Below are 27,746 nucleotides of genomic sequence, written 5' to 3' on the forward strand. Positions count from 1 at the left end.
GCAGTGTGAGGATGTTGTGTTTGGGATGAGGATGAAGGGGTGGGTGGTTGGGGTTCAGCTGCAGGTATCGGGCCTCTGCAGATGAGGTGATTAATTAAAGGAAGCTCTATTAAGGTTATTGAGATATAACCCCCTCCCCTCCTAGCAGCTCCCTCCACGCTCCTCAGTGGTTAAAGGTGGATGGAGCAGAGGGGGGTTGAAGCAGGGGAAGCATCCTTGCCTCTTTTGACATTAGCCTGCATGCACCCACTTTACACGCCCCGTGACTCTCGCCACAAGTGCCTCTCTGCACCCCAGCTTTGCAAGAGTGACACTCTTCAGGCTCCAAAATGGGGCTGCAGAGTTTTAATCCCTCCAGCCCGTCAACCCACCCACCCTTACTTCCATCTGTCAGGAGCACTGCTGGAGGAAAAGGGGGGAGGGATTTGGGGGGGGGGTCGCACATCCCTTGTTCCATCCCGCCGAATTTTCTAATTTCCTTTGCCTCCATGCTTTGTCCCAAATCCACGCCCCTAACCTATCCACCATACAGCCTCTCTCATTCTGTCCCCCCTCCCCTCCCACCTCTTTTCTCTGTTGTTTTGACCAAAGGAGTAAAAGTAAAAATGGAGGCTCCTGGCTTACAATACAACAATACAAACTGACAGTATTTTCTGAAATTACTGTCATATATGAAAACACATATTTTCACATATTTTCTTGATGTGTTCAAGTCTCTTTAAATGTGTTCCACCTTGAGTCATGAACAAGCACTCCTATAATTTGCCGTAGGCCATATTCTGCTTGCACAAATCAATTTGGAGATTTTTTTGTCTTCATGTTTCCCTATAATTAATCAAACGTCTGGCACAAGACAATGAGGACCATATGCTCAAATCCCATCTCCTCTTCTGACAGAAATGATCCATATAGAAGGTTGTCTAAACAGACCTCCACACGGTAGTCTTAAGGGAAAATAAGTTTAACTAAGACAAATCATTGTTTTTGTTTATTTCTCAATTTATCACCCAACAAAATCACATTTTGTGAATGAAACAACACCCAAAAAGAAGCATGTCTTAACCATTTATTTTGTTTGAATGGACCATGAAGACATAACCATACAACATATTAATTAGTGACACGTTACATGGACATCACAGTTCTAATGGGCAGTGACTCAAGCAATCAATTTAAATTACACATCTTCATGCACAAAACTAGATAGTAAGCTTCAGGGATAGCCCTCTCCTGTCAGATTAACTCCAGAAAATGAATTCAGCAATTTACTACAGCTCCATCTGCTGTTTATACCAGTCTGAGTAAACCAAAGGCAGACAGTATGTCAATAATGTTGCAGTAATGTTGCAGTCTTTTGGCAAGCAGCTTGAATCAAAGATGATTCACATGCCATTTGTTCCTTCTCATTCTCACCATTTTGATAAAAATGAATCTAACAATAGACAGTGAAAAACTGTTTTGCATATCTACTCACTATCTTAAGAAACATCACCCGTGATCAGTATGTCTACCTGGACTGAGTTTGATACAGGTTGACATACTGTGTCCACACTTTTAAGACAATTACCTATTCCCTGCAATGTAGAAATACCTTTGGAAAACTGTTTCAACAAATGCACACTACATTTACTGACACACTAAAGCCCAGAGCCTGTGCATGAACACGGAGCCCCATTGTTGGCACTCATTCACTTCAAGATGCAAATGGGTGGATTTGAAATTCAGCCTCTGTGTGTTATGCTTGGCTACTTTAATGTTGTATCTATGCTGGGGATTATTCTCTCTACAGTGGAAAAACCTGTGCTTGAATGGCAGTGCCCTCAAAGTAGCTCCTACTGCTTTCAATGGCCTCCAAACGAGATTAGACCCGTGGCTGCCCTCAGTCCCAATCCTCTGCATTCAGATGGAGCGTAACCAGCCTGTGTGACAGTTTTTCTGTTTTGACACTGAGTGGGTGCAGTCACTGCATACAGGGTGTTTTGGAATTGAGAGGTCAGAACAGAAAAAAAGAATGCTAATGCTCACTTTGGCATTGTGAAATGATATCCAATAAAATGTCCTGTACTCTTGATATGAGTATTCTCAGCAATTTAGCATGTAATTATGAAACAATAAAAAATATGTTCATGTTATTGAAAATAAAATAGTTCTGTGTTTTGTGATATTTGGCACATTTAAAGTCTTATTTTTAAAAAAAAAAAAATATATATATATATATATATATATAATAGTAATAATAATAAACATATACCCTATGTATTTGAATTAGCCCCTAGCTACTAATAATGTTGAAAATATTAGACCAGATTATTACACCCGTTGACCTATATTGACCTTGCCAATAATTATTTTTTTCCCAAAGTAATAAATTAACACTCACTTTTTACATAAGAGATGTAATCATTTCTATAGCCATACATTTACAGTGTATATAAAGAGATTACTTTAAGAATGACAAGGTATGCTGCTAGGTAAGTCAATTACTAAATAACAGTTTTATTAAGGAATGAGCTGTGCTCAAATCTCCTGTGTAGCTCGCTTTACTCAACTAACTCTAGGTACCTGCTGTATAACAAAAGCCTTCAATCAGATGCCACCAGTAATATCTGACAAACTCATTAAATCCCTGTTTGCTGGCCACTATAAAAGTGTGAGTCTGTATTTGGGCTGCATGACGTTGGCATTTGTCCAGCAGTTTGGCCCCATCCGAGGAGCACCTCAGACCGAGGGCTCTTTCCTTTGGCACGAGGCACTGCTGAGGCTGGACCCTTAGCTGCAGTTTTCTCAGACTTCTTGTACTATTTTTACACCTGCATGAGGCCCATTTATTTGACACTGCTGTCACTGCTTAGTTTCTGTTAATCACCATAAAGGGTTGCACCATTCACAGCAGTTTCATTCACATAACTGCTAAAACACAGAATTTCATGAAATAAAAATAATTACATTAAATAAAGTGTATAAGAAAATAAGTAAAGGTCCAAGTAAAGGTTTTTCTCTCGTGTGCTCACTTTCTTTTGCCCAACTATGTGTGATCTCTCCATATGGTTCTCTCTCACTCTTTTATAAGTGGCATGGCTCATTTTTTAGTTTAGTCTTTTTATTCTAAAGGGGTATTGGTCTTAGAGTTTGCGGGGGCCAGTCCTACTTTTGCTGGAGGTAGAAGGTCTCTGGTCATCTGCCTTACTGAGCTCAGAGGCTGGTTTCTGTGCTGTACCGACGTCCTTCTTGTCCCGAAGCCTGCGCTGCCTTGCACTCGGCTGTGTGGAGGGTTTCCCACTGGCATCAGACTGCAGGGATAAGATTCATATTCTTCTTATATAACTGAATTAACTATCACATCCATTTTAAAAACTGCTGCATCGCTACACTTTATTGCTATCTTCTGTAATAGGTAAATCTGGCACCATCTAGTGGTAATTGAATATGAAAGACGCATGCATGGCAATTTGAAAGCACAAAGGCAGGTAAATAAGAAAGCTTGTGTTCAAAATCCAGAATGTACAGCTGTAGATATTTGTAGTTTTTAAATTTAGATCACCGCCACCACTCTCTTTAGTCTGTATTCCAAGATACAAGAATAATCCAAAGGCAAAGAAGAGAGATGGAAACCTGGATTCCATGACCATATAGAGTAGCTAAGGGCTGACCTATACAGTTGTAGTTTACTTTAAAGGAAAATTCAGTTTTTGTTTTGTTTTAAACCTGTCTCATAAACAATATGAGATTGACAATCATAATTACCACATTGACATGAATATCTACAAATCAGAAACTGATAAATACAGTAACTTGCAACATTAGTACATCTACTGCTTTTTGTATATTTATAACTGTCCATTGCAATGTAAAACCATGTGCAGCTGGGAGTTTAAAGTACCTAACTATAAAGTACCTTTGCAAAATCTAAAAGGGGAATGTTAAGGTTACTACCTATTCTTCTATGTATATTCTTATTATCAGTGTTGGGAGTAACACGCTACAAAGTAACGCATTACTGTAATTCCACTACTTTTAGCAGTAACGAGCATGTAACTAATTTTTTTTTTTTAATTAAGTAACGCAATTACAATTACTGAAATTTAAATGAGTCCGTTACTCACGTTATTCTCTTTTGTGAAAAATGAACGCTTGCAGACAAGAAGACAGATAGGCCTACTTTAGCTGCTTCTGATCTAACGTCACAGAACGTTATGGTGGCACGATGATACACAAATCAAACAAGAAACCGTGCGGATCCATTTTTGCGACACGACTGAAGCGTGATGTCGCGACGTAATACATCCATGGTTGATGCTCCACGCCCTTGACCGGCAGCTGATTGGACGAACGCGTCACGTGGGTCTGGCTACTCCTGAATTTCAAAACGACCATCATGGCGGCTCGTTCAGAATACGATCTCGTATTTTACAAAAAGTCTGAATACATTTTAAGCGAGAAATAGGCCACACAGTTGCTGAATCTGTCTTCATTTCAGATCGACAAAGGTCAGTTTGAAAGATTTTTATCTACTTCTATTGGATAGTCGCATTGTGTTCAACAGATTCATTTGCATAAAGATGGGCATCGGTCAGCTTTTTTGACGCGCAGCATTTTTTCAAATGCAGCGCCGCCTTCCCGGGATGCTTTGCGGGCGCGTTAAAGTCACTTGACGTCACCCATAGGAATAAAGTGGAGCGTGGCGCGACAGGAGCGTCGCACGGCCAGGTGGATCTGTACGATTAAAGGGATAATGTAGAGCGAGGCGGATGTTATAGCGAATACCTACAGGGTGATCAGGGTCTTGAATCAGCCTTGGGGAATATTTATGCTGACATTTATGTCCTCATTCATCTTGTTTCCTTTTTGCACAGCCGCTGCAGTTGACACACCTGTAACGTTAAACATGTTGCAATGTAAGCTAACTAATTAGCGTTGTTGTCCCTACGGCTGTTACTGCGTAGCGATCATACGGTAGACCGTATATAAAGATGTAGCGATAGACGCTCACCAGATCTGCTGTCATTGCTTGAATTGGAGGACAGAAGTTGATCCACGTTTCCCCACTTTTTGCCACAGCTGATAAATTATCCGGACTTATTTCAGCGGATTGATAGCTAGATAGTGCGGATAGAATGAGCTTTTGATCCTGTAAGTATGGACATTACTTTTCGCTCGTCAAAATTAAAGACAAAAATGTAGTGGTGAGTTGTCAATTATGTTCAGGTGTAAAGAACCTATCCACATCAAAGAGCAATTCAAATCTTATGAAGCACCTGTTGAAGCAACACGCTTCAACAAAGCTAGTAGCGAAAGACCCCAGCCCTACGGATGCTGAAGGCGCCACTCCATGCAAACAACCAAAGCTAGATTTTACACGGACTGCAGTGCAGCCGATAAGCCAGGCAGAGCTGAATAAAAGGATTGCTAGGTATTTTGTCGATGACATGCATCCTCTGTCAACTGTTGATTACAATAAATAGGTTTAAAAATTATGTTTATTGTGTTTGACTGTTCAGTACTGTTCATATTTACATTTAAAAAGCAGACATAAAAGTAACTTAAGTTACTTTCCCTAGTAACTAATTACTTTTGATATACAGTAATTGGTAAAGTAATTCAATTACTTTTAAAAGAAGTAACTAGTAACTGTAACTAATTACTAATTTTCAGTAACTTGCCCAACACTGCTTATGATTTAGATGATATAGTTATTATGGTTCATTCAGGACCAGTTTTGTTGCTTACCCATGTGAACTCAGTTGTCAGGCATTACAATTGTCAAAAACTTCCAACAGCTTTGTAAAAAACGGTTTTGCTGTAAGTGCTAAGTTAATGAGATAGTCTTAGTTAAAAACAAGATAATTACCACGAGGTAAGAGATGTGTAAGCAGATGTAACAGTACCAAAATAGATAAGAGACTTTACATATTTAAAATGATTTGGGAGCCATATAAAGTTAAGAGTCCTGAATAAAAAAACACACACATAAGCAGGTACGGTCAAAATGTAAAGCTGTGCTAAACGGAAGTACAGTACCGTGGTAGTGGATGTGGAGGGTGGGCAAAAACTGCTGTCTCTCTCCACATCCCTCCTGCAGTTGCTATCTGTTTCTGTTGAAGCTACCCTGGGGAGCGGGGTTGGGTCCTGTGTGCCCTCAGACGTGGTGAGGGACAAGTCCTCCAGAGTCTGTGTTCCTGTTGTGGTTGATTTTAAATAACATCAACATCAAGTTACCTCACGTGGCTTTGGTTAATAACCCTCTCTCTGTCCCTCCTCCTCCTTCCTAAGTACTATCCACTGTATGATAATTAAAAGCCTCATACAACCAGTTACTGTGTAGATTTTACTAAATTGACCTTATTTGGTAAGTTTGACATATCCAATGGTTCTGGGTACTGCACAGCCAATCCTGGTAAGAGAAATTGTTTCTGAATGGCTGGTCGGTATCTGTTAAAATTATATATCAGGACACCTCAAGTACATTTTTGTAGCAGTTCAGCAGGTTAAACATCAGTACTCAGAGTAAACTGCAGGAAATCATAGCAACAATAATATCGCTTCATGCTACGTTACCGGGTAACTCTCACTGCTGAAATTAAATCTACTATTAGCAGTGATGGGAGTAACGTGTTACAAAAGTTGTTGTAACGCAGTAATACGCATTACTAATAAAATGTCGGTAATAATATACCCGTTACAATCTCAGTAACGCGAGTTACAACGCATTTTAACCCGACATTTAGTGGCGTTTGTTTTTTTAAGAATTCACCAACACTGCGAAACATTTCGGCACAGAAAAGTGCAAGTGTTATTTCCTGTTGCTGGATTCGGTGGTTGAAATGACTGCAGAGACAGATACATTTACGACACGGACATTATTTTTTTTTTTTACGCTGCGTTGAATCAAGCTGTCTCGCCACTGTTCCCGTGGTCAGAGCCAGAACCAGAGACGGTAGGCTAGGGACATCTGTGTCCTGTCAGTGCCGACAGCAATGTGCCCGAGCAACTGACAGATAACGACATGTCGGGAATTAATGTTTAGTCTCTCTACACGTAATATCATTACATTTTATCAGTAGCTATAGCCTACCGTAGGCTACTTCGATTCAATTGTAATGTGCTTTCAATTGAGTATTTTCATTTTCTCCTACTTATTAGGCTACTTCTACTCCACCACAAAGAGTCAAGTAGGCTATTGTACGATTTACTTAACTATTTATTTTATAGCTTTATTTTATTACTTTGCAGATTCAGATTAATAATACAAAATAATATGAATAAATTATGATGTATATAGTGGATAAAGATGAGACTTTGTTGATCCCTTGGTGAAATTCACAAGCTACCTGCCAAGTCATACTTCCGCTTTTATTTTGGTGAAAGTAACTCAAAAGTAACGCAAAAGTAGTGTAAAGCATTACAATTCAGAGACAGTAATATTGTAATATAACTAATTACTCTCAAATGACAGTAACTTGTAATCAATAATGTATTACATTTTAGAAAAAAAACTGAATTGTTTTGCCTCCACTTCATCTATTATATTGGATATATATTATATATTTATACACTTGCACAATGTTGTTTATTCAAATTATCTCCTCATGACCTGTATTAATTAATAAGAATTAGGTTAAATCTTCATCATCGTCTTACTCTCTTTCTGTTCCAGGTGGTTGCGCATCATCTCCAGCACATTGGACGGCATAGCAGGCACATTAGTGTCACCCTGTTGGACAAAGCACCCAATAAGAGCTCCTTGTGTGACTCATTTGGTAAAGTTTATGAATGCAGCTGGAACGATCATTGCCTTACTGTAATCCAGGGGTTTTCTAGTAGCTGATTAGCGGACATACGGTAGGCAGGGTCCGCCTTCAGAAGGCAAGTCAATAGATTTTTTGCTGTTGAGACAGCCAATCGGTGAGTTTGTTAGTGACAACCTAAACAGTAAAGCTGCATGTATGCAACATCCTGTGCTGCTTATCAATGAAAAAATAAATTCACTCCATATCACAAACAATTTCTCCTTTTTTGCAGGATTACATTTTTCATTCATTTATTATTAAGTGTCACCTGCATCACTGACTGTGGCCCAGATGGGTTGAGTAAATTTGACTTCTTTGTTCATAATCTCCTTAAGTAGGTTTGCCTTTGTTTTGGACACAAACGGAGGCTCCCCACACAACCTAAAGGGAGACACAGCTCAGACACATGTATTCACAGTATGTATGTATGTATGTATGACATGTATGTATGGATGGATGGATGGATGGATGGATGGATGGGTGTATGTCTATATAGTATGTGTGTGTCTACTTACAACATATACATAACGACTCCTATGCTCCACACATCACACCACTGGCTGTAACCACGACCGCTCATCATTTCAGGTGCTGAAATTCACATGCATACACAAATGTATGACTTTTCTTTCTGTGAGATATGAAAACTTCCTGGCCTAAAACCACCAGGTAAAACTATTTTTTGACCACTAGTGGAGCAACGTTTCAAGCAAATCCCATATTATTTGTATCATGTTTATCAGTATACTCACAAGGACACACTTCACACCACAAGAACATGAGTCATGATTTACAGCTGGTCCATGCCAGAACTGTTTTGTAGGTCGGTTGTGATGTAGGTAAATGCAACAACTGTTGCACAACACGCAAAGTAAAAAATTTCAAATTCAGTGTTTCTCACCAAACATGCTGAGTGCATTTCCGTTCTCATAAAACATTCACAAAGCCAATTTCTTTTACAAACTTTGAAACCTGAATTGTTTATATCCATGTTTAAATCGCCTAGCAATCTTCTGTCTCTCATATTGCCACATTTTTTGGCACTTTACCTCCACCAGTTGTCTATGAGTGGAATAGCATGAAACCAAGGGATGTCATATTGTAGCTTGCATGCACTACACATTTGTACTACCGCACTCTACACTCTGCAGTAATGTGCAATTGCTAGTAGAGCTTGAGATACAAAGAACACAGGGACCTGCTAATACAAACATTGCTCCATAGTACCACTATAGGTTAAAAACTATGCAGGGTACCTTTACAGTACAAGTATAAATATAAAATATACCTGATACATTCCGCATGCAAAAATAGAATCACACTTACAAACTTAAAACCACTATGTAATTAAATGTCCAACTTTGGCACCTCCCAGTGGTAGAACCAAAAAGATACTGTGGAAGATGGCACTCATTCAAACTCAGAGCTTTATCCCTGTGGTCATCTGTGTGGTCTACTAGCATGCTGTAGGAGATGTAGGCATCATACCCATATAGATAAGAGTCCCACAGGCCTCCGTCATCATGTTCTCAATCCCTACACCACCTGTCTTCACCGATAATCCAAAGTCTGTCACCTAGGTAGAGAATAGCACACATGAAACATGGGATGAAAATAAACTTGATTTAGATGTGCTGACAGAACCCACATTGAAGTCTTTTTTAAAGGTGCTTTTGTCAGGAAAACAAGGCTGGAGCTTGAGCACAAACAACTTTGATAATTTACATGAATAGCATCATAGCTGTTAAGGCTGTACAGGTCAACATATTTGCAAAGGGGTATGAAATTATTACAAAAGCAAAAAAAAATCCAGAGGAGAAGACCAACTCCTGTGAAATTAAATGAATGAATGCTGTGCCACAACAACACTTTCTCACAACATGTACATTACAGTATGTGGGTGTTTGTGTATGTGTGTGTGAGACAAAGAGAGAAAAACAGAGTTGTTGTAGCTCATTGTCAGTGCACGCAACATGCTGTGCTCAGCTGGTAATATGTTTAAAGATACAGTCTCTCCGTGTAAAGGTATACTATAAAGGAAGATCAGAGGAAGTCTGTCATAATGAGCCTTTACTGAATATAAAGGAGATAGTGGGCAAAGAAAAAGTGCTCATCAGAGGCCTGTAGTAAGTATGACAAAGAATGGATAAGAAGCGATGGAGTGATGGAAATTTTCACAGTTTGTGTCACCATCTTACCTTGATATTAATCCTGCCATTATCATCCTCATCAAGATCATTCTGCACAAGAATGTTCTCAAGTTTCAAGTCCCGGTGCACTATGTCTGTAAGATATGGGGAGGACAACATTTACACAGACATAATGCTTTAATATAGTTTTAACATGGATATATACAACACTTAGTTGTTGTAATCAATATTCATATAGATTTTCTATATCAACATTGGATCAAATGGGTGAAAAGGGGGTTGTTTATAGTGATGAAACCACTGAGAAGTGTCACACAATGCTGCAGTTGTCACTGTTGCTGATTTTCTCTATTAAGTACCAAAATGATTCCTAGGTAAATAATCAATCACGACCATAGCTCTGAAGGAAATAAATAAAACTGTGATTAGAGTTAAGAGCAACACGATTTGCCAATGTCAGTCACCAGAAAAAAATAAATTTTGCACACACTAACAGTGATCTGTTTACCTTGCTTACAGTAGGCCAGGCTGAAGGGCCTCGTTAACAAAACTTGGTGGAGTGAGAGAAGGCAGGAGGAAAAATACAATTTGCCCTGGGCTGTCCTTTTCACTGCACTGTTTGAAGCAACCAATTATAAAACGCAAAAGTGTTGATGGTGTGTGAAAGGTACATTAGACCAACTGGTGTGCACAAAACAAACACCTACATGTTCTTTCTTTCCTTCATCCATTTAAGATATGGTTTGTTCAATGATACCGGTTTTTCCGACTGCTTGCCTGCAGCTGAACTCCTAATTTCATATTCATAAATTACTTTTTTTATTACAATGCAAAATGTAGAATGTTGTAACCAAGATGTGTTAGCATTACAGCTCAAAACAGTCTACAGTAAGGCAAAGTATAGCTCTGAAGGCATGTGACAAACAGCAGCTGAGTCTGACAACGGACAGAGATATTTGATAATCTGAGAAAACCCAAACAAATGTAAGCCTAATGATTGGTCTTTTGACAGAGGGTTATGTTTTAATTCGAAGCCAGCACTTTCTTATTTGTATCATTAGTTTCTATAGAGGTGAGGAAAACCAGGAGAGAGGGACTTTCCATGTCAAAACATTATTAATCAGTATTGCTCCCTGGCTTGCTGTAAATTAGTCATTAGCCACAGGTAGTGATGCCTCATGTCAGGCAATGTCCTAAATTACTTCTAACCACAGATCTCACCATTAAAAGGGGAAACAGCATTTCCGCATAAAACATGTAGATTTAATTAAAATGTTAATCATGTTTTTTTTTTTTTCTGGAAGTTGTTTATTATTGCTGTTTTATCAAAAATGAGCCACGCTTCTGTAATTACTGAAAGCCGTAATGGCAAGGAATCTCACATTACTGAGGGCAACACAAAAGAGTATAATAATGGCACCGTGATACTTTTATAACTTAACTGAAGCACAGTTTATTCAAAACACAGTCCGAACGAGCCCTGAGGTGTTTCCCAATTCCACCTGTGTATTTAATCAAAAAATATAAAACACCTTAGACTAAAACATAATCCAGTACTACTTGTTCCAGTATACAGTATAATTACTGTAAGAGTATGGAGTAACTTAACAACAAGCTGAATAGCATTGTTTCACTTGTCTTCTGGTTACAACTTTCATGTTGCAATAGTAACCACATCCAGGTGTTGTCATACACCTGTAAACACCCCTATCAGTGATTTCAGAGTGTAGTGAGAAGCAAGGTGAGGACTCCAATCACTGGAGGTCATCAAAAACTAGATTGTCAGCTAGTGTTGAAATGATTTGTAACACTATCAAAATGTCAATCTGTAGAAAGACATTACCTCTTTTGTGCAGGTAAACAACGGCATCAGCTAAGCTACAGATGATATGCCTTGTCTCATCCTCTGTAAGGAACTTTTTCCGCTGCAACAGGTGCTTCAGTTCACCTCCAACACACAGCTCAGTAACCAAATAAGTCATCTAGAAAAAAGCAGAGAAAATGCACCTGACCATACAGTCAATTTGTCTGTGCTTATTAGTAATATTTCTGAGTAATCAAAGATTATGGTATGTCACATGCATTACACCTATCCCACTCTCTCAATTTGGCTGACTTTGAGTTTGTTCTTAAAGGTTAGCAATGCTCACCTTAGTCGTGTGGTAGACTTCCTGGAGACGTATTATGTGAGCATGATTCACTTGTTTGAGAATGTTTATTTCGAGCTCCAGCATCTCGGCTTTCGAACTTCCTGCCTGAAATGACAGAAAGTCAAAACACAGCTGATGGAGTTTCAGCATGGTTGTGGGCATTTGTTTCTTCTCAAACATTAAATGCTCTTATTAGGGCAACTTTTTGTTAAATTAAAAAACAGGCCCTGCCAGAGGGATGCAAAATGCACTCACCGCTGGTCTGCAAACCTCCTTAATAGCCCATTTTGTCTGTGTCTCAATGTGAGTGGCTTCATAAACAACTCCAAAGCTACCTTGACCCAATTTCCTTCCAAATTCATAGATTTCCTATGGGGATAAGAAAGAAAACATTAATACATTTGTAATCTACAGCTGCTCACTGTCAGTCAGATACAACAAAGGATTCCCCTTGAGCTTGTGTGTAAGACTTTAGGATCATTTTACTGTTTTGGATTACAAAAACATTATGTCTTAACTCAAGACCTGAATTCCAAAGTACATCCTAATTTCAAGCTCTCTGAAACAAAAAACGGAACATTTTTCAGGTCTCTGGAGGTGCAGAATATAGTATTTCTAATCAAGTTACAAATGATTAAGTTGCTGCTGCAGTTCGTTCAATCTCAGGTCTAATTAACTTGATCATTATCTGTGTGCATGCAAGGCTGAGCACTGGCTGCTTTGGATTTGGCAAAGCGAGCAGTCAAATTCCCCAAAGAATGGGGGCTATACAGCAGCAAAGTGAAGTTTGATTAGGGCTGGGCGATATGGAGAAAATCAAATATTACGATATTTTTGACCAAATACCTCGATATCGATACCGCAACGATATTGACTATCGGTGCTTTCACAAAATATTTACACAATAAGATTTTTGATAAATAACCATCAGTAATGTGGATATAATGACTAAGTGGGTAAAGGCAAATAATACACTTACAACAGTCTGCTAAGTTCAGAAAACGACATATCCTTACTGTAATGCAGCCTTTAAAAACAGGAAAACACAACACTTATGCCATATTACGATATTACGATGTCCAAAATCTAAGACGATATCTAGTCTCATATCACGATATCGATATAATATCGATATATTGCCCAGATCTAAGTTTGATTCTCTTCTGGTGCAGATAAGAGTGTACTATAGAGGTCACCAGTGAGCATGTGTGACTTCTTCAGTGGTGGCCCCTTAGCAAGACTGCAGTAGAATCATGTAAAGAAGCTCTCCATTTCAGCCAAGCTAAAGTACTTAAGAACACATACTGCTTGTCCTATAGTTCTTAATATGGTTAATGTATGGTAAGGTAAAAGAATATATGAACATATTGGATTCTCTGTCACAATTTAGCCCAGTGTGGGGCAATGTTTTATTTAAACCAGGCAAGCTGGATGCAGGATTCCAGATATGGGCAAAGAAAGGAATAAGTATAGTAGGTGACCTCTGTAAAGAAGGGATACTAATGACCTTTGAAGAAATCTCTCTAATGTATGACATTTCAAGAAAACATTTTTTTAAATATCTCCAAGTGAGGAACTTTATTTCTTCTATGCAAAACCAATTAGTGGGGATCCCTGCACTCTAATAAACAATTGCTACTCCAATATAATTGGCTGATGCAGACATACCCAACTCCTTAAATTGAATAAATATCACAGTAATATACCTGACCTTTGTTTTAAATGTAATGAGGCTAAAAGGAACATTTATTCACAGTGTCTGGGAGTGTGTGACATAAGGTGATCAATAAAACTATGTTCATCTTGTCTGCGAACGTTCCACTTGATCCTGAGATGATTTTTCTGCACATGTATCCAACAAATCTGAGTCTGTTGAGAATTGTATTTGCAATGAAAATTAATAAAAACATTGTTATAAAAAGAAGAAGCTCTCCATACCCTGAGGTCGGCATCATCCTCCAGGCGTATTAAAGGCACATTCCTCTCCAAAGTGTCACTGCTGGTCTGCAGGGACAACATGTTCATGTCCAACCCACTAGCATAGGCTTGTGTCATCTAGAGATGCAGTCATTATCTCTCTGAAATTCCTTATCAGGCCATAGGATGATTGGCTGTCCGTGAAAGAAATTCAAGAAGTTATTTAGCATTTTCCGCATTTCTTTGACAACTCAATAACACGTGAATGCAGTGGATTTCTTAAAATCTAGGGTTTATTAAAGACCAATACAAGTTTGTGAACATTGTTAAGGTCTGCTCTAAGATCACTGGAGTCCAGCAGAAAGACCTGGTGGCCCAGAGAGCTGATAAAATATGAACTCAACCTGACCATGCACTTTTTAGTGAATTTTTAGTTATGCCATCAGGTCGGCGCTATTTTGTTCCTGCACGGAAAACTAATCGGTATGTGAATTCTTTCATTCCTTCTGCCATTAGGCTGACCATTCACCACTCCCCCAACTGGTGCCGTCAGACACCGCCTACCAAGAGTCTGGGTCTGTCCGAGGTTTCTTCCTAACAAAAAAGGGAGTTTTTCCTTGCCACTGTCGCAATAGCTACTGCTAATGCTTGCTCTTGAGGCAACCACTGTAATAGTTGGGGCTTCGTAAACTACAGAGTTTGGTCTAGACCTACTCTATCTGTAAAGTGTCTCGAGATAACTCTTGTTATGATTTGATACTATAAATAAAATTGAATTGAATTGAAAAAAATGATTGTTGTCGTTACTCTTATACTTATTTATGACATGGATGGGATAGACTGTAAAAATGAATTGCCCCTTGGGGATTAATAAAGTTTTCTGTATCTGTATCTGTATTGTTGGTACATTGTTGGTGCCACAACATTATGCATATCAACCACCGAACCGGACAGAGATGGACTCTGCCGGCACCAATGAAGTGATTGAGAGTGTGTGTGTGTGTGTGTGTGTGTGTGTGTGTGTGTGTGTGTGTGTGTGTGTGTGTGTGCGCGCGCACGGCGTGCGTGTGTGTGTTTGTGTGTTTGTTTTTGAGAGAGAGAAACAGAGAGACAGAGAGGGGAAGAAAAGGTGGAACGCAAAGAAAATAAACTGCATTTAATTTGAAGTATTTTTCAAATTTTATGGTGCGTTCGTTTAGTTTTATTTACAGTTTATTAATATTGAATGTGTCATGTTCAGGGGGCAGCCCTAGTCTATCTATAAAAGGAAGTGTCGAAGTGTATGTCGAACGATAGTACACAGTGGTCTCCATGTTTACTTCTGTACGTCAGCCTGCTGCATGTGACATCTTTTCATCCATGGCGCCTGCACTTTTTGCTTCAGCTCTAACTGAGACAATAACATTCAGTTTACCAAATTAACAGTTTTGTATCCAATTTGTCAATATCTCAAAATATAATATTACAGACCACTATAAAATCACAAATGTTCTCTAATACAACCAATCATCCCTGCTAGTTTCAAAAATGTCTTGAGAAATTAACAACATATTTTAATTTAAGCTTATTTTACCAGTATTGAAGACATCATCTTTAAATTAGCTCATGAAGTTAATTCAAGAACTAGTGTACAGAATTACTGAATCTTTACTTCCTTAGGTATAACTTGTCATATTTTAATCACTGGTTTAGGACCAAACTTCTGTCTAAGTCTGAGCTCATATTAACTTTAAGCACAATTTACCCAGCTTGAGAAACACTCTCTAAAGCCAAATTAAATGTAAAGCAATTATCAAGTGATGACTGGGAGCAATGAAGTGGATCCATCACATGCACAGCAATTAATTATTAACAAGGAAGCGGTGTCTTTAACCTCTTCCCTCTGATGCATTATTTTAACCCTGACAGGGCTCTCATAACAGGCCTGTCTCTCCCATTATCTCCTGTCTATTTCCCAATCAAAACGATTGTGACAGCCTCTGGAAATTCCAATCACCTCAATCACAGCTCATTTGTGGAAGACAGAGGCATGTGATGAGTGTATCACTGGGGACTTGAAGTGAATGGAGGAGGAGGGTCCTGTGCACCTCTAGTGTCTCCTAATGGAGGTGTCTGATCCTTAGCCCCAGATCCCCGATGCAAAGGAAATTGGATATCAGGGTCAGGTCAGGGTGAGAAGTCTGACCTTAAAAAGGGTCACTAAGAGACATACGTTTTGAATTGCTTTAAGCTTGGGGTTGTCTATCTGCAATCTCTAGGCCTATTTTCTAATACTACAGATCAAACTAACAGTCAAAACACAAAATAGATTACTTACTTGTTTCTGTTTTTTAACTTAATGACTTAAAATGTTTACACTGCAGCTTGCACCCAAAGACAAACACAAACTGATGACTTGAAGGGCTGGAGGTATAAACTAAACCAAAAAATGATAAAGACTTGGTGTCCAAATGCACCCAAGAATTACTGCATTTGAACCCTAATCAACACTGACACAGTTTTAAGGAAAAACTCAGGAGCAGCACAACTGATATTCACATACGTAAAGAAGGTTCGGTAGACTTTAATGACCAAGTTTAGCTGAACCTTTAATGTAAACAAAGATATTGCGGGCGCCGTAAACACGTATATGCTTACCTATAACCTAGTTGAGTCTATCTTTTTCTGGGATGCATGCTAAAGTGTGTCAGGCCCCTTTACCCTGTTTCCACGACCTCCAAAAGGAGACAAAACATTCCCTTCTCACACAGCTGCCTGCCTAGACTCCCTAAATCTATAGAGACATAGAGTTGAACTACTCCTCTGCCTGAGACAGGTTATGAGGTTATGTTGGACACTGACCTGAATGAGACCTGGGGTACCGCTGTCTCAACTTACATAGCATGAGTCCGATAGCTGGAAATTCCACCACACGCAGTATCTCTGTCTCTACTGTGAAGGTAAAAAAAATATTGGAAATTGTAAATGCTACTGGGAAAAGCTATCAATTCTTTTTACCCACCAGTAAGGAACTTCACTAAGAGGGCAGACTGTAACAGGAAGGAGGTCCCTGATATTCCTCCCAAATCCCACCACTCTTCAGTGGAGCTGACCCGAAAAACACTCAAGAATTGCTAATACAGTGACAAGGACATGATCCTATCCCAGCATGCAACTTGGCCAATTGTGTTTGTTGCATGACCAAATTGCTGGAAATAAAACCTCTCAGCAGTAATGGATAAGAATTGTGCTCCTGTACCACCTGTTCACCTAAAATGTCTTCCATTAAGGCTACATTTTCAGTCCAGGTAACTGTACATAACGTACAATTTCAAAACCTGCTTGAAAGACCAAGTTTCGAATGCTTATTCTTCTGTTATTGACTTGACAGGTAAAGTATTACCAAATTCTGTGCATGGATCTCTATTTTTCCATCTCTACATAGAGGATTGACCCAAGAATAAATACATAACTAGAAGGACACTTGGAGAGCGCAGACCTCCGCCAAGGTATGCTTTATCTCACAATGTTAATGCAGTATGAATTTCCGTATCAGTAAAGCCGTAATCCTGCTGACAGACAAACAAACAAACGGACAAACTGAACCAAAAACATAATGTCCTTGGCGGAGGTAATTATTAACATACGTCAAATAATGACTAAATAATAGTAGACAGCACAAATTAACATTGTCAAAACAATGGTCTTTGTTTACACACAGACACGCTGAAAGATGAGCAAACATCAGTACACAGCCCAACCCTTAGAAAAGAAAGAAACACAGGCTGTGGTCCACCTTTTACATTGAGTTTGCCTCATCTCCAGTTTCAGCAGGAAGTAATTAGAGCCGAAGGTTCATCACAAGTCAAGCCCATACTTGCCTCATCTTTCCATCATTCTGTCAGACAGCAATTTGTGTTTATTTACACTACGAGTGAACAAATACGTTGTGCCTAATGACCGGGAGTGTGGGGGATATTGTCTAAGAACTTAGCGCACAAAATCAATGTCACTTTGGAACAAAGGGAGCATGGACATACAAAGGATGACTCTGATCCTGTGCAACCTTTCTTTCCTTAAACCTGCTTGTCTTTCATTAACTCAAGGTTATATATATTTACTCTCTTTCTCCCACCCTTAATGTCAATAAGACTGCTACTCACCCCTAGGCTGCAGTGTCCTTTACATCCTGCACTATAAAACTGTTGAACAGGACTAAGACAATTCTGACAATGTTGTATAAATGGCAATAATACTGTTGCTGATCTACCAGTTTTAAGGGCACCCGCAAGTAGGAAGGCGTACCTATCGGTAGAGCACAAGTGATATGCTGAAAATATTTGTTGATTAATCAATAAGTTAATAATAATAAAATTAATCGATAAGAATTTCTGCTCTATAGGTCAAAACATCTTGTTTCAAGAATGACTTTTCCCATCTGCAAACGGACTCCTCACTCTGCCTCCTCACTCTCCACACTGATATGTTATCTTGATGTTTGTCAATTTGCGATGCTGCGATACTGTGTGAACTAGTCTTGCCACCATGCTGTACTGAAAACAAATTCACCTGACTTTGGTTATGTGGTCATTAAAGCGTAACTCTCGCCAAAATGCAACCTAGGGTCTTTTTGTGAATGTACCCGGGTCAAACTTTCGTTTAAAAGCATAATTAGGACGGAAACGCCACTTTTAAGATTTACCGTATTTTCGTTTTTCGGTCAAATGGCCTTTTGAATGGAAGTGCTAGGGGCACTACTATGATCACATCAAAATCACTATTTTTAAAACACTAAGAAGGCTCGACACAACATAAAACTTTGCTCGAAGCATCACCAGGGGCTCTACACATGAACTTGAGCATTGAGAACATTGTTTGTGTACACAGAGTTTACTAAAAAGAGAGGTTACTCACTGTAGTGTTGTTCTTCCGGTCGCCGTCCATCTCGCAAGTCAAAAATAGTTGAGGGAGGAGAGTAAAGATGGAAAACTCCTAAAGCTTAGTTCCATATAAATGCATGGATAATTTGTTGTTTTGTCGTTAGTGAAAAACAATTGACCTTGTAGTTGAAAAATGAGCCTCATATAAGAATGACATTTCCTCCTATGGAGTCCGTTCATTCACATTCGGAGATCGACTATTTTTGACTGGGAAAATGGTGGATAGCGTAAACAACAACAGCTAAAGTGAGTTGTTCAAAACCTTTCTTTTTAGTAAACTCTGTGTACACAAACAATGTTCTCAATGCTCGAGTTCATGTGTAGAGCCCCTGGTGATGCTTGGAGCAAAGTTTCATGTTGTGTCGAGCCTTCTTAGTGTTTTAAAAATTGTGATTTTGATGCGATCATAGTAATGCCCCTAGCTCTCATTTGACCAAAAAACGAAAATAGGGTAAATCTTAAAAGTGGCATTTCCGTCCTAATTATGCTTTTAAACTAAAGTTTGACTCGGGTCCATTCACAAAAAGACCCTAGGTTGCATTTTGACGAGAGTTACGCTTTAAAGCAAAGTGACCGTTAATTAATGGTATTAGTCATTTATTAAGACATTAATGTTGGGGGGGGTTCAGCTTTTCAAATGTGAAGATTTTCTGCACATCACTGTTTATATAGTTGCCAACTGAACATCTTTGGACTGTTGTTCTGGCCAAAGAAGATACGTGAAATGATAGACATGTATCACTATTTTCCGACATTTTAGGTACTTAACAGCTAATTGGTTAGTCGTAAAAATAATCAACACCTTATCAATGATGGAAATAATCGTTATTTGCAGTCCTAATGTCATTTATAGGTGGCTATCTCCAGTAGAACAACTGCAGCATACCAAAAGTCAGCAGTGGTGTATCCAGTAAACAGTTACCACTTTTCAATCTTAGCCAGACCATCAAGATATTACACATTTCAATTATTGTACAGGGTCTTTGCTTTCTTTAATGGAATAAATAGCAGAATAAATTAGGCTTAAGCAGCTCTCTAATAATGGTGCCTCAAGCTGTAACAAGCAGCTACTAAAATATAGCCTGAAAATCTAACAAAAATAGAATCTTACTTACTGGAATTAAAATGTACACTGCTATCCGTTTTGCTTAAGCCCAAATATTACATTTTCCTCATGTGAAACTTAATCATTTATTGACAGCTTGGCTTTGATGACAAATGATAAACTTCACAGTCCTAATGAAGCGTGGAATTACATTACCTGATGAGGCAAGAAATTGCATGTTTAGAATGCAAATATAGAGCCCATCTACCAAGTTATGAGGTGACTCCTAATATTATGCAGAGAGATTATCAAAGCCTGTGGTCTAAATGCAATACCAAGAACACATTAAGCCATTAAAGCATACAACAGACTTACTAAAGAGCTGTGAAAATATACTAGACAACATATGGACTACAGGACTGACAAAAAGAAGGTTCTTTAAATTGCTATTCCTACACTCAGCAAACAAGTAATACATGTGGTGTTCCCATAAACAAATAATTTAAAGGCCGCTCCATGAATTCCTTCTGTCTCCAATGGTCATGTTTGATAAATGTCTATTGGCAAGAGAACATGCTTTGCTTAAAGGAAGGAAAGGATCAAATTCTGTTATTTGCTCAGAGCACTCCACATGTTGCTAGGAGATAAGGGCCAACAAATTCAAATTTTCTCATTGGTTTAATCCTGGTTAAGGCTAATCTCTGCCTTTGCTGGGCTCAGCCTTGGGAAGCTAGGAGGGCAGACATCTAGAAAAATGTAGGCCATAGCAGAAACAAGAACAAATCAAATTCATTTCAATGACAACCCAGAGAGAAGTCAGCACATTCATATCAGAATACACAGATGTCTACACTTTCAGTTATAAATCATTCATTGTCCAACTGCCAAGCTGATAATGTTGACGCTCTTTACTAAATATGTTAGTGTGGTTTTTTTTTCCCGGTTAGAATTCAGATTCAGGTTTCAAATGATGACAAATGATGAAGCTTTACCTGACTTGAAAATGTAAAAAATAGTACCATTACTTCATCTAGCTAGTTCAATCAGGGGTGTTACAGGAGGTAACAGCTGGTGAACATATTCAGTATACATATGCTTGAAGCGTTTAAACATATTATTAACATAATCGACATCCACTGCTCCAGCAGCAGTAACTTAAACTAATTAGTAATGAATCTTATTCTGTTTCTATAGAATGCATATCAATATATTTCTATGGTCTGGAGTCTAGTTGTTGACACAGGAGCTTCACGTTTTCAGAATTGTGTGCATAGTTCCATTTTTGTGTTCATCCACCTTTACGTAAAAAACCTTTGGATACAATGGGGAAAACTCTGTAATACAGAATTTCTTCCGGGAGATGTCACGCCAGACACCCAGTTTGTAATACTGCAAATACAGTACAAATATTGCAATACTTTAATCAGTGGGCCATAGGCTCAATCATTGTGTGTTAACGTTACCTCCTTCATAACGTTAGTGACTTAACAGATATTCATTTAAATGAAAATCTTCGAGATTAACGTTACAGTTTTAACATTAACTCTTTACCACTTGAGCAAGCTAATAATGTTAGAGATAGCTAGCTAATTAACGCCTATTTAAAAAGCCTGGGATATTCAAATACATATTAGAGACAATTAACCATATTGTAACGTTTCAACAAAATAAGGTAACGCTAAAATATAACGATGAAATACAAAATAGACAAGAAAACTTGAAGACTGACTGTCACTTTTAGGTAACGTTAAGCTAGAGTTCCCCCATGCAACACGTTGTCATGGCAACGAAACATGAAATTGCACAAGCGTCTGCTTTTAACATGATACTGACGTGTAAAAACGAAAAACAACGTCCAAAGCGATACAAATGTGAATGTACCTTATGTACAATGTGACTGCTGCTGCATATTCAGTCAAAGTTTCTTACCTCTTATAAGAGTAGATCATTTTCATTCAGAGGGTTGGTCTTCCATGGTCTTCACGCAAAAACTTTTTCGGCGAGTGACTAGGGAAAGCGAAGAGGGACAAAACTCCAGTGGATGAACAGGGGGTCGTGTCGTTCTCTTAATACATCCATGGTCGTCTATGTCGACCAACGTGAACTAGACCTTACTTTAATAACAACGTGACCACAACAGGACTTTACAACGTGCACAATAACCATAAATTATCTTATTAGCTATATTAATAGAGAACGAGTTTTTTCCAGTGGCACCCTGGATTTATCTTGGTCCTTAGTCTCCATCTAGTGGACAAACCTAAAGGGTTTGTCTGAGTTGTTAGCTAGTACAATTTATTTTGAACCAATTCAGTCACGGTTATCTGTTTAGAAATAAAAAGACAACCTTAGAGAGTCAACACTTTGAAGTATTTTGCACTTTATCAACTGTGAAGATTACCAGATTAGCAATTAAATATAGTCCTACAAAAAATAGGATTTTAAATAAATCTATGATAATGACATCATAAATGAAAGGTTAACAATAAGGGGTGTGTTAGTTTATTCCTCAAAGCAGCTTTAGGAGCAAACTTTCATACGCACCTTTCTCTTACAGTATTTTACCAAGACATACAGTACTGTTGACTCAGTCATTTGACTGTGCAAAGCCATTTGGAATGCTCACATCCTGATACCATCTTTTATCTACAATTATGGTCTAAGATCCTTTTTTCTGCACTTACAAGAACATTTAGAATTACATTTCTTGTAACATCAGATCTATTACACTACTTATTACCATAATGGAAATGTCTTTGTCATCAATTTCTACTCCAAACTCAGGACAGAAGCCACCTTTTTGTATTGCTGCTTTGAAGTTCATTGGTAACCTATAAACAGTTTTAACTGGCTTAAACTCCAGCTCCTGCAATTTAAAGTGATTAGTGGAAGCCAGGCTCTGTAAATCGTTAAACTTAACTCTTATTTGGGCAGCCTGAATTTTAATCTTGGCATGACCTTTAACTGCACCCATACCATATTTTATTTAAATCTACTATAGACTAACATTTGCTTTTCATTTTGTCTGCTGGATGCAGCTTCCCCATGTTCTCTTCATTAAGAAACAAATGTATGTTAACTGTAATTCATCTACTAATTGCAAATTTATTTGTGAGAATTTATTCTGTTTACAAAGTGAAACTGTACTTCTGGGATACTTTTGCTCATCCCAGTATAGCGTGTTGGAATGCAGTCCTTAACTTGTAGCATACCACATTGATCCTCACTCTGATAGGCTGACACACACTCATCTCAGGAATGGGACTCATTAGCTCATCAAAGTAAATCCCTCAGCTGGGCTTCATTCCCAGCAGACTATAGTATACAGTCACTCACCCCTTACAACTGTCTTTGTTCTGCTGCAGGATTCTTTAGGGGTTGAGGAAGGACAGTCGGTCGGTGATGTTGTACACCAGCACAAATCCATCTGACCAGTTCATATGCTCCTCCAGGAAACACCTGCTGCTTCCACTCTGACTCAGCAAAGGTGGATGCAGAGATCAAATGCAGCACATCCTCTATCAACTGATCTGACTACATAAGTTATGAAAATATTTAAACATAAGACACGTATTCTCCAACCTACTGCAGAAAACTGTGAAAAAGTGATGAGAAACATGGTAAAACATTTGCCAAAATAAACAAGAAGGGTGCCAAAAGAGAGTAAATTAGCTGCAGCACAGTTTGGCAGCAGAGTCACAGAGATCCTTTTATATGAAACTGGAGTTTTGCAGTCAATAACAGTAAAAATTTTAGTGGTAAAGAAAACTGTCGTAATCGTTACAACGCAAACCTTTAAAGGCTGAGTGTGCTCTTAGATACAGGGGACTATTATACATACCTTCAAACCAAAACATACATTGTTAAATTTGGTGTATTTTGTATATTAAAGAGGACATTGACCACAATTCATTACCAAAAAGGATATTGCATTTCTTATTGTGTGAATGCTGACATCAGCAGCATTCACAGTATTGTTATCCGATTTTTTCCGTGCGATTTTCTGCATACTTTCAGCTACAAAAACCATTGTACCACCAAGTATCAAAATGTTCAGCTCTTTAAGGACCACTATTTATAGTTTTTTAAAATATTAAGCTTTTTTCTTTATACATTGAAAGTCAATGGAGCAATCTTTAAATCCTCTTCAGGCTTTTTCCATTTCTAAATGCTACTGCTCCCACATACTTTCACCTTCAGACGTCATGCAAACTTTAAACTATTCACAAAACCTGCAGCTATTAGAAAATGATTCAGCTTTTTGATATCTTTTACAGTTTTTATGTTATCACTGTTTAAGTTGAGTGCTTCCTAAGGCTTTTTCTGCCTCCTAAGGGCTGCTCAGTGTGGATGATGTCACAGCTACAGTGCAGAGGAGAGAGAACATCTTAAAACTTTCTCTTTAACACACAGCCACAATTCTTACTTCTCCTACACCATTTATACATCAAAACGTAGATATACTTGACTACTTTCCCCCAATGTGCTCATTTAAGCAATATAACTTATACATTTTGCTCAGTGAGCCTCCAAATGACAAGAGCCACAAGCATTCCTGCATTGACAGCCCTCCTAAAACAACCTCGGCATTTCTGGACAATAGCACACAGTACCAGTTTTTCGAATCGCTGATGTGCCCACATTTTTTTAACTTTATCCACACAAATTATATATCAATATGTTTGCAAATACTTTCTGGTGCTCACGGTAAGGTCATTATATTAATACCACATATTGTTTAGGCTCTTTGTCAGGTTTCTTTAATGGGAAGTTTACCAGGGCTCTTTCAGTTAATCTCAGATACTATTCTATGACTTTTTAACTTTCATGACATTTTTTTCGACACACTATACTTTTATTTTTTTTGCGACATACTATACTATTAACTTTTTCATCACTTTTTTAATATACTATACTATCACCTTTTTATCACTTTTTTCAACATACTACACTATCACTGTTTTCAACATAATTTCTTTGGTGGCACACTGGCTCACTGGTTAGTACTGCTGCCAGCAAGTAGTCACTGCAGACTCTGTTCAATTCCCAGTCCCGGCTTGCCTTTTCCAGTCCCGTCAACAAACAGCTGTGAAAGTTTTAAGAGGATGTCTGAGAAATAATATCGGGCGGATGTCTGAGAAATGTGAGAGGTGATTTGATGTCAGTATATTCAGAAATGAGAAACCTATTGAAATGATAACTTTTAAATATACATTTTTTTTACACAATAGGTCACTGACAATTTTAAAGGATTTTAAAGGTTTTTGATGTCAATATATTTATAAATGTAAAACCTATTGAAATGATAACCTTTAAATATACATTTTACACAATAGGTCAATGATGGTGATGGAGAAATCCGGCGCAAAATGAACCTAGGGGTTAATAACACATGTCTACTGAGTCGACTGTTCTCTGGGATATGTTTTCATGCTAATCGAATGTGACCACTTTTAGCACAAACCACTAATTAGCTTATAAAGCTAGTCGTCAGGGTAAAGTAAAAAGAAATCGCTATTTCTATACCACTAACAAGGCTCAAAATAGCACCACACTTCAACGGTAGCATAATGAGGCTCCCTACATGTAAACCGAAGCATTGAGAACTTTGTAAGTGTACAGACAGTTTATTAAAAAGATTTATTAAGTTTATAAAGTACCGTTCTTGTATGCATGCGGGCACCATCTTGGGAAAACAGTCATGACCAGTCGAACGACAAACGTATTTATGACGGGGTTTTTTATACATACTATACTATGAGTTTTTTCGACATACATACTATGACTTTTTTGTCACCTTTTTTCGATATACTATACTATGACTTTTTTCAACATACTATTCTGTCTTTTTTCGACATACTATACTATGACTTTATCACTTTTTTCTACATACTATACTATGACGTTTTTCGACATAACTTTTGTTGACTCACCTTAAATTGACATAACATAATTAGTGTGAGGCTAACAGAAACACAGTGAAAAACCCATGAGAACAGTTTATGTTATGTTATGTAATGTTACTTTATATGAACATGGACAATGTACAAAGAACATTACATTTAGCAGAGTTCTATTTTCTGCTGGTAGACCCTGGGCAGGTAGAACAATAAAATAATCAGAAATATTTAGACATTACAAGAAGGTTGGACATTAAAAGAGCACCCCCCCAGGCCAAGACATACAATATTACACACATGACTGGGCATTAAAAGAGTACAAATTACATATTTGTTTGTCCTTGTATGAAACAAATATATCATATTACAGGATTAACCTTTTTTAAACAAAAGTGGCACCAGGCCACAACAAATTTAGCATACATGACTTTCCAAAGATATGTATATGTGAGTACCAAATTTAAAGGTTTAAAGTCAAGTTAGAGAGGATAATCAGGATGTTAGGATCCCTAGAAACTGGTGATAGCACAGACATGTTGCAGACCCTAACCCATAGACCATAGAATGCCAGCACAGGGTAAAAATGTAACCTATCAGTTTACTTTAATTAGGCACAAAGCTTCAGCTTCCCCTCTCTTCCCCCACCACAGCACAAAATGACTCCAAACTTTGATTTCACAGACTGCTTCACTGGTCAGCTCCCATTTTTATCTCAGTGCTTCTCTGTCTGCCCTTTTCAATGTTCACTAAAAGTCACAGAGGTGTGGCCGGGTTGGCTCAGTTGGTGGAGTGGGCGCACATGTTCATGGAGGTTTATGCCCCTAAAATGGTATTTTATCCTTGTACCTGGATAAACAATGAGAATTTTTACAGCACATGACAACACTGAACTGATGTCAACTGCAACTTGGACAGCATCTGTAATGAGGAGTCATCTTATTTCAGTTTAACAACAATAACACTTCAACACACCACCAGGGATTTGTCTTAAAAGCTTTCTCCAGAAATCAATTTACCTAATAAGATACATCCCTCATTCTATTGTGTGACTAAATCTAAAACATATTTCAGATAATGAAATCCAGCAGAAAGAAGTTTTGTGCTTTTAAGAACACTTAGGAACTATTCCCCTTAAATTTGAGACACAATCACAATATTGTTATACATTAGATGAAATATTTTCAACTCATTTTCAAAAACAGTTTGTCCACAATATGTCGTGTGTGATGTGAGGCTGGAGCCTACAGTGTCTTCTGGGTAAAAAAGCCTCAGAGCCAGGCAGTGGGTTGACATCATGTCTGTGCTGAAGACAGACTCCTGGAAGCTGCATTTCTCTTTCTCTTATGCTTTCCAATCGGACAATTCGATTCAAACTGTATTTCGAGAATATGGATGTTTAATGCTAAATGGCTAAAACATTCTGAGCTGTAAACACAAAGCACTTCAGAGCAGACAAAAAAATAAAAGAGGAAAGTGTTGATAAGCACTAGAAGCATAGAAGAAGATATGTATTGCTGCTGGTGGCTTAGTAAACCTGCCAAAATCATATTTAATTTAATGTTTTTGCCCTGAGAGAAATCTTCAAGGAGGTGCTACCCCTCAGGCTGGTTGCTGACCCATCAGCAGTTTGATAGATGGTTAAGGTCTGGGTTACAATCATACAGTCTGATGAAAATGTCTACCTTGAAGGCCATACTTAGGACAAAAAAGTACCCAATCTCATCCTCCCACCTCCAGCTCCTTCAGCTCTCTTACTGCTATAACATGAGGCTATAAATAAAGTGCATTAAAACATCAAAAGGTGTGTAACACATCTGGAAACATGAAGATACATGTGATCCCTCAGTGACATTATTGGTAGTTCAGTGCCTTCAGTAG

General features: G+C 38.2%; 2 protein-coding genes across 4 annotated transcripts in view; both read right to left on the reverse strand.

Moving 5' to 3' along the window:
- mical2a (microtubule associated monooxygenase, calponin and LIM domain containing 2a) overlaps positions 1–27,746 on the reverse strand; it is an 858,504-nt gene that overhangs the window by 65,165 nt on the left and 765,593 nt on the right. The gene's annotated exons all lie outside the window — the stretch shown is intronic.
- On the reverse strand, positions 1,053–22,145 carry stk33 (serine/threonine kinase 33). Of its 3 annotated transcripts, none has more exons than XM_035999846.1 (14): positions 21,898–22,084; positions 16,882–16,935; positions 14,026–14,198; positions 12,343–12,456; positions 12,088–12,192; positions 11,781–11,919; positions 9,986–10,071; positions 9,276–9,363; positions 8,303–8,378; positions 8,056–8,168; positions 7,798–7,883; positions 7,639–7,711; positions 6,019–6,176; positions 1,053–3,290 (listed from the first exon to the last, which is right to left on the reverse strand). In XM_035999846.1, the coding sequence occupies exons 3-14, from the start codon at positions 14,140–14,142 to the stop codon at positions 3,123–3,125; spliced, it is 1,323 nt and encodes a 440-aa protein (XP_035855739.1). In that variant the 5' UTR covers positions 14,143–14,198; positions 16,882–16,935; positions 21,898–22,084; the 3' UTR covers positions 1,053–3,122. The 3 variants fall into 3 exon arrangements, with proteins under 3 accessions (XP_035855739.1, XP_031180142.1, XP_031180143.1); XM_031324282.2 differs by having other exon boundaries at positions 16,846–16,935; XM_031324283.2 differs by lacking the exon at positions 16,882–16,935 and having other exon boundaries at positions 21,898–22,145.

The sequence above is a fragment of the Sander lucioperca genome, chromosome 3 (assembly GCF_008315115.2).
Source record: "Sander lucioperca isolate FBNREF2018 chromosome 3, SLUC_FBN_1.2, whole genome shotgun sequence".
Taxonomy (NCBI): domain Eukaryota; kingdom Metazoa; phylum Chordata; class Actinopteri; order Perciformes; family Percidae; genus Sander; species Sander lucioperca.

Bases quoted from the DNA above. Each gene is read 5' to 3' on its own strand.
- stk33 (XM_031324283.2), bottom strand. From the start codon at position 14,142: ATGACACAAGCCTATGCTAGTGGGTTGGACATGAACATGTTGTCCCTG. The intron at 11,920-12,087 runs GTGAGCATTGCT...GCTTTTTTCTAG, and splicing joins AAGTCTACCACACGACTAAG to ATGACTTATTTGGTTACTGA. The intron at 8,169-8,302 runs GTAAGTAGACAC...GTCTCCCTTTAG, and splicing joins GGAGTCGTTATGTATATGTT to GTTGTGTGGGGAGCCTCCGT.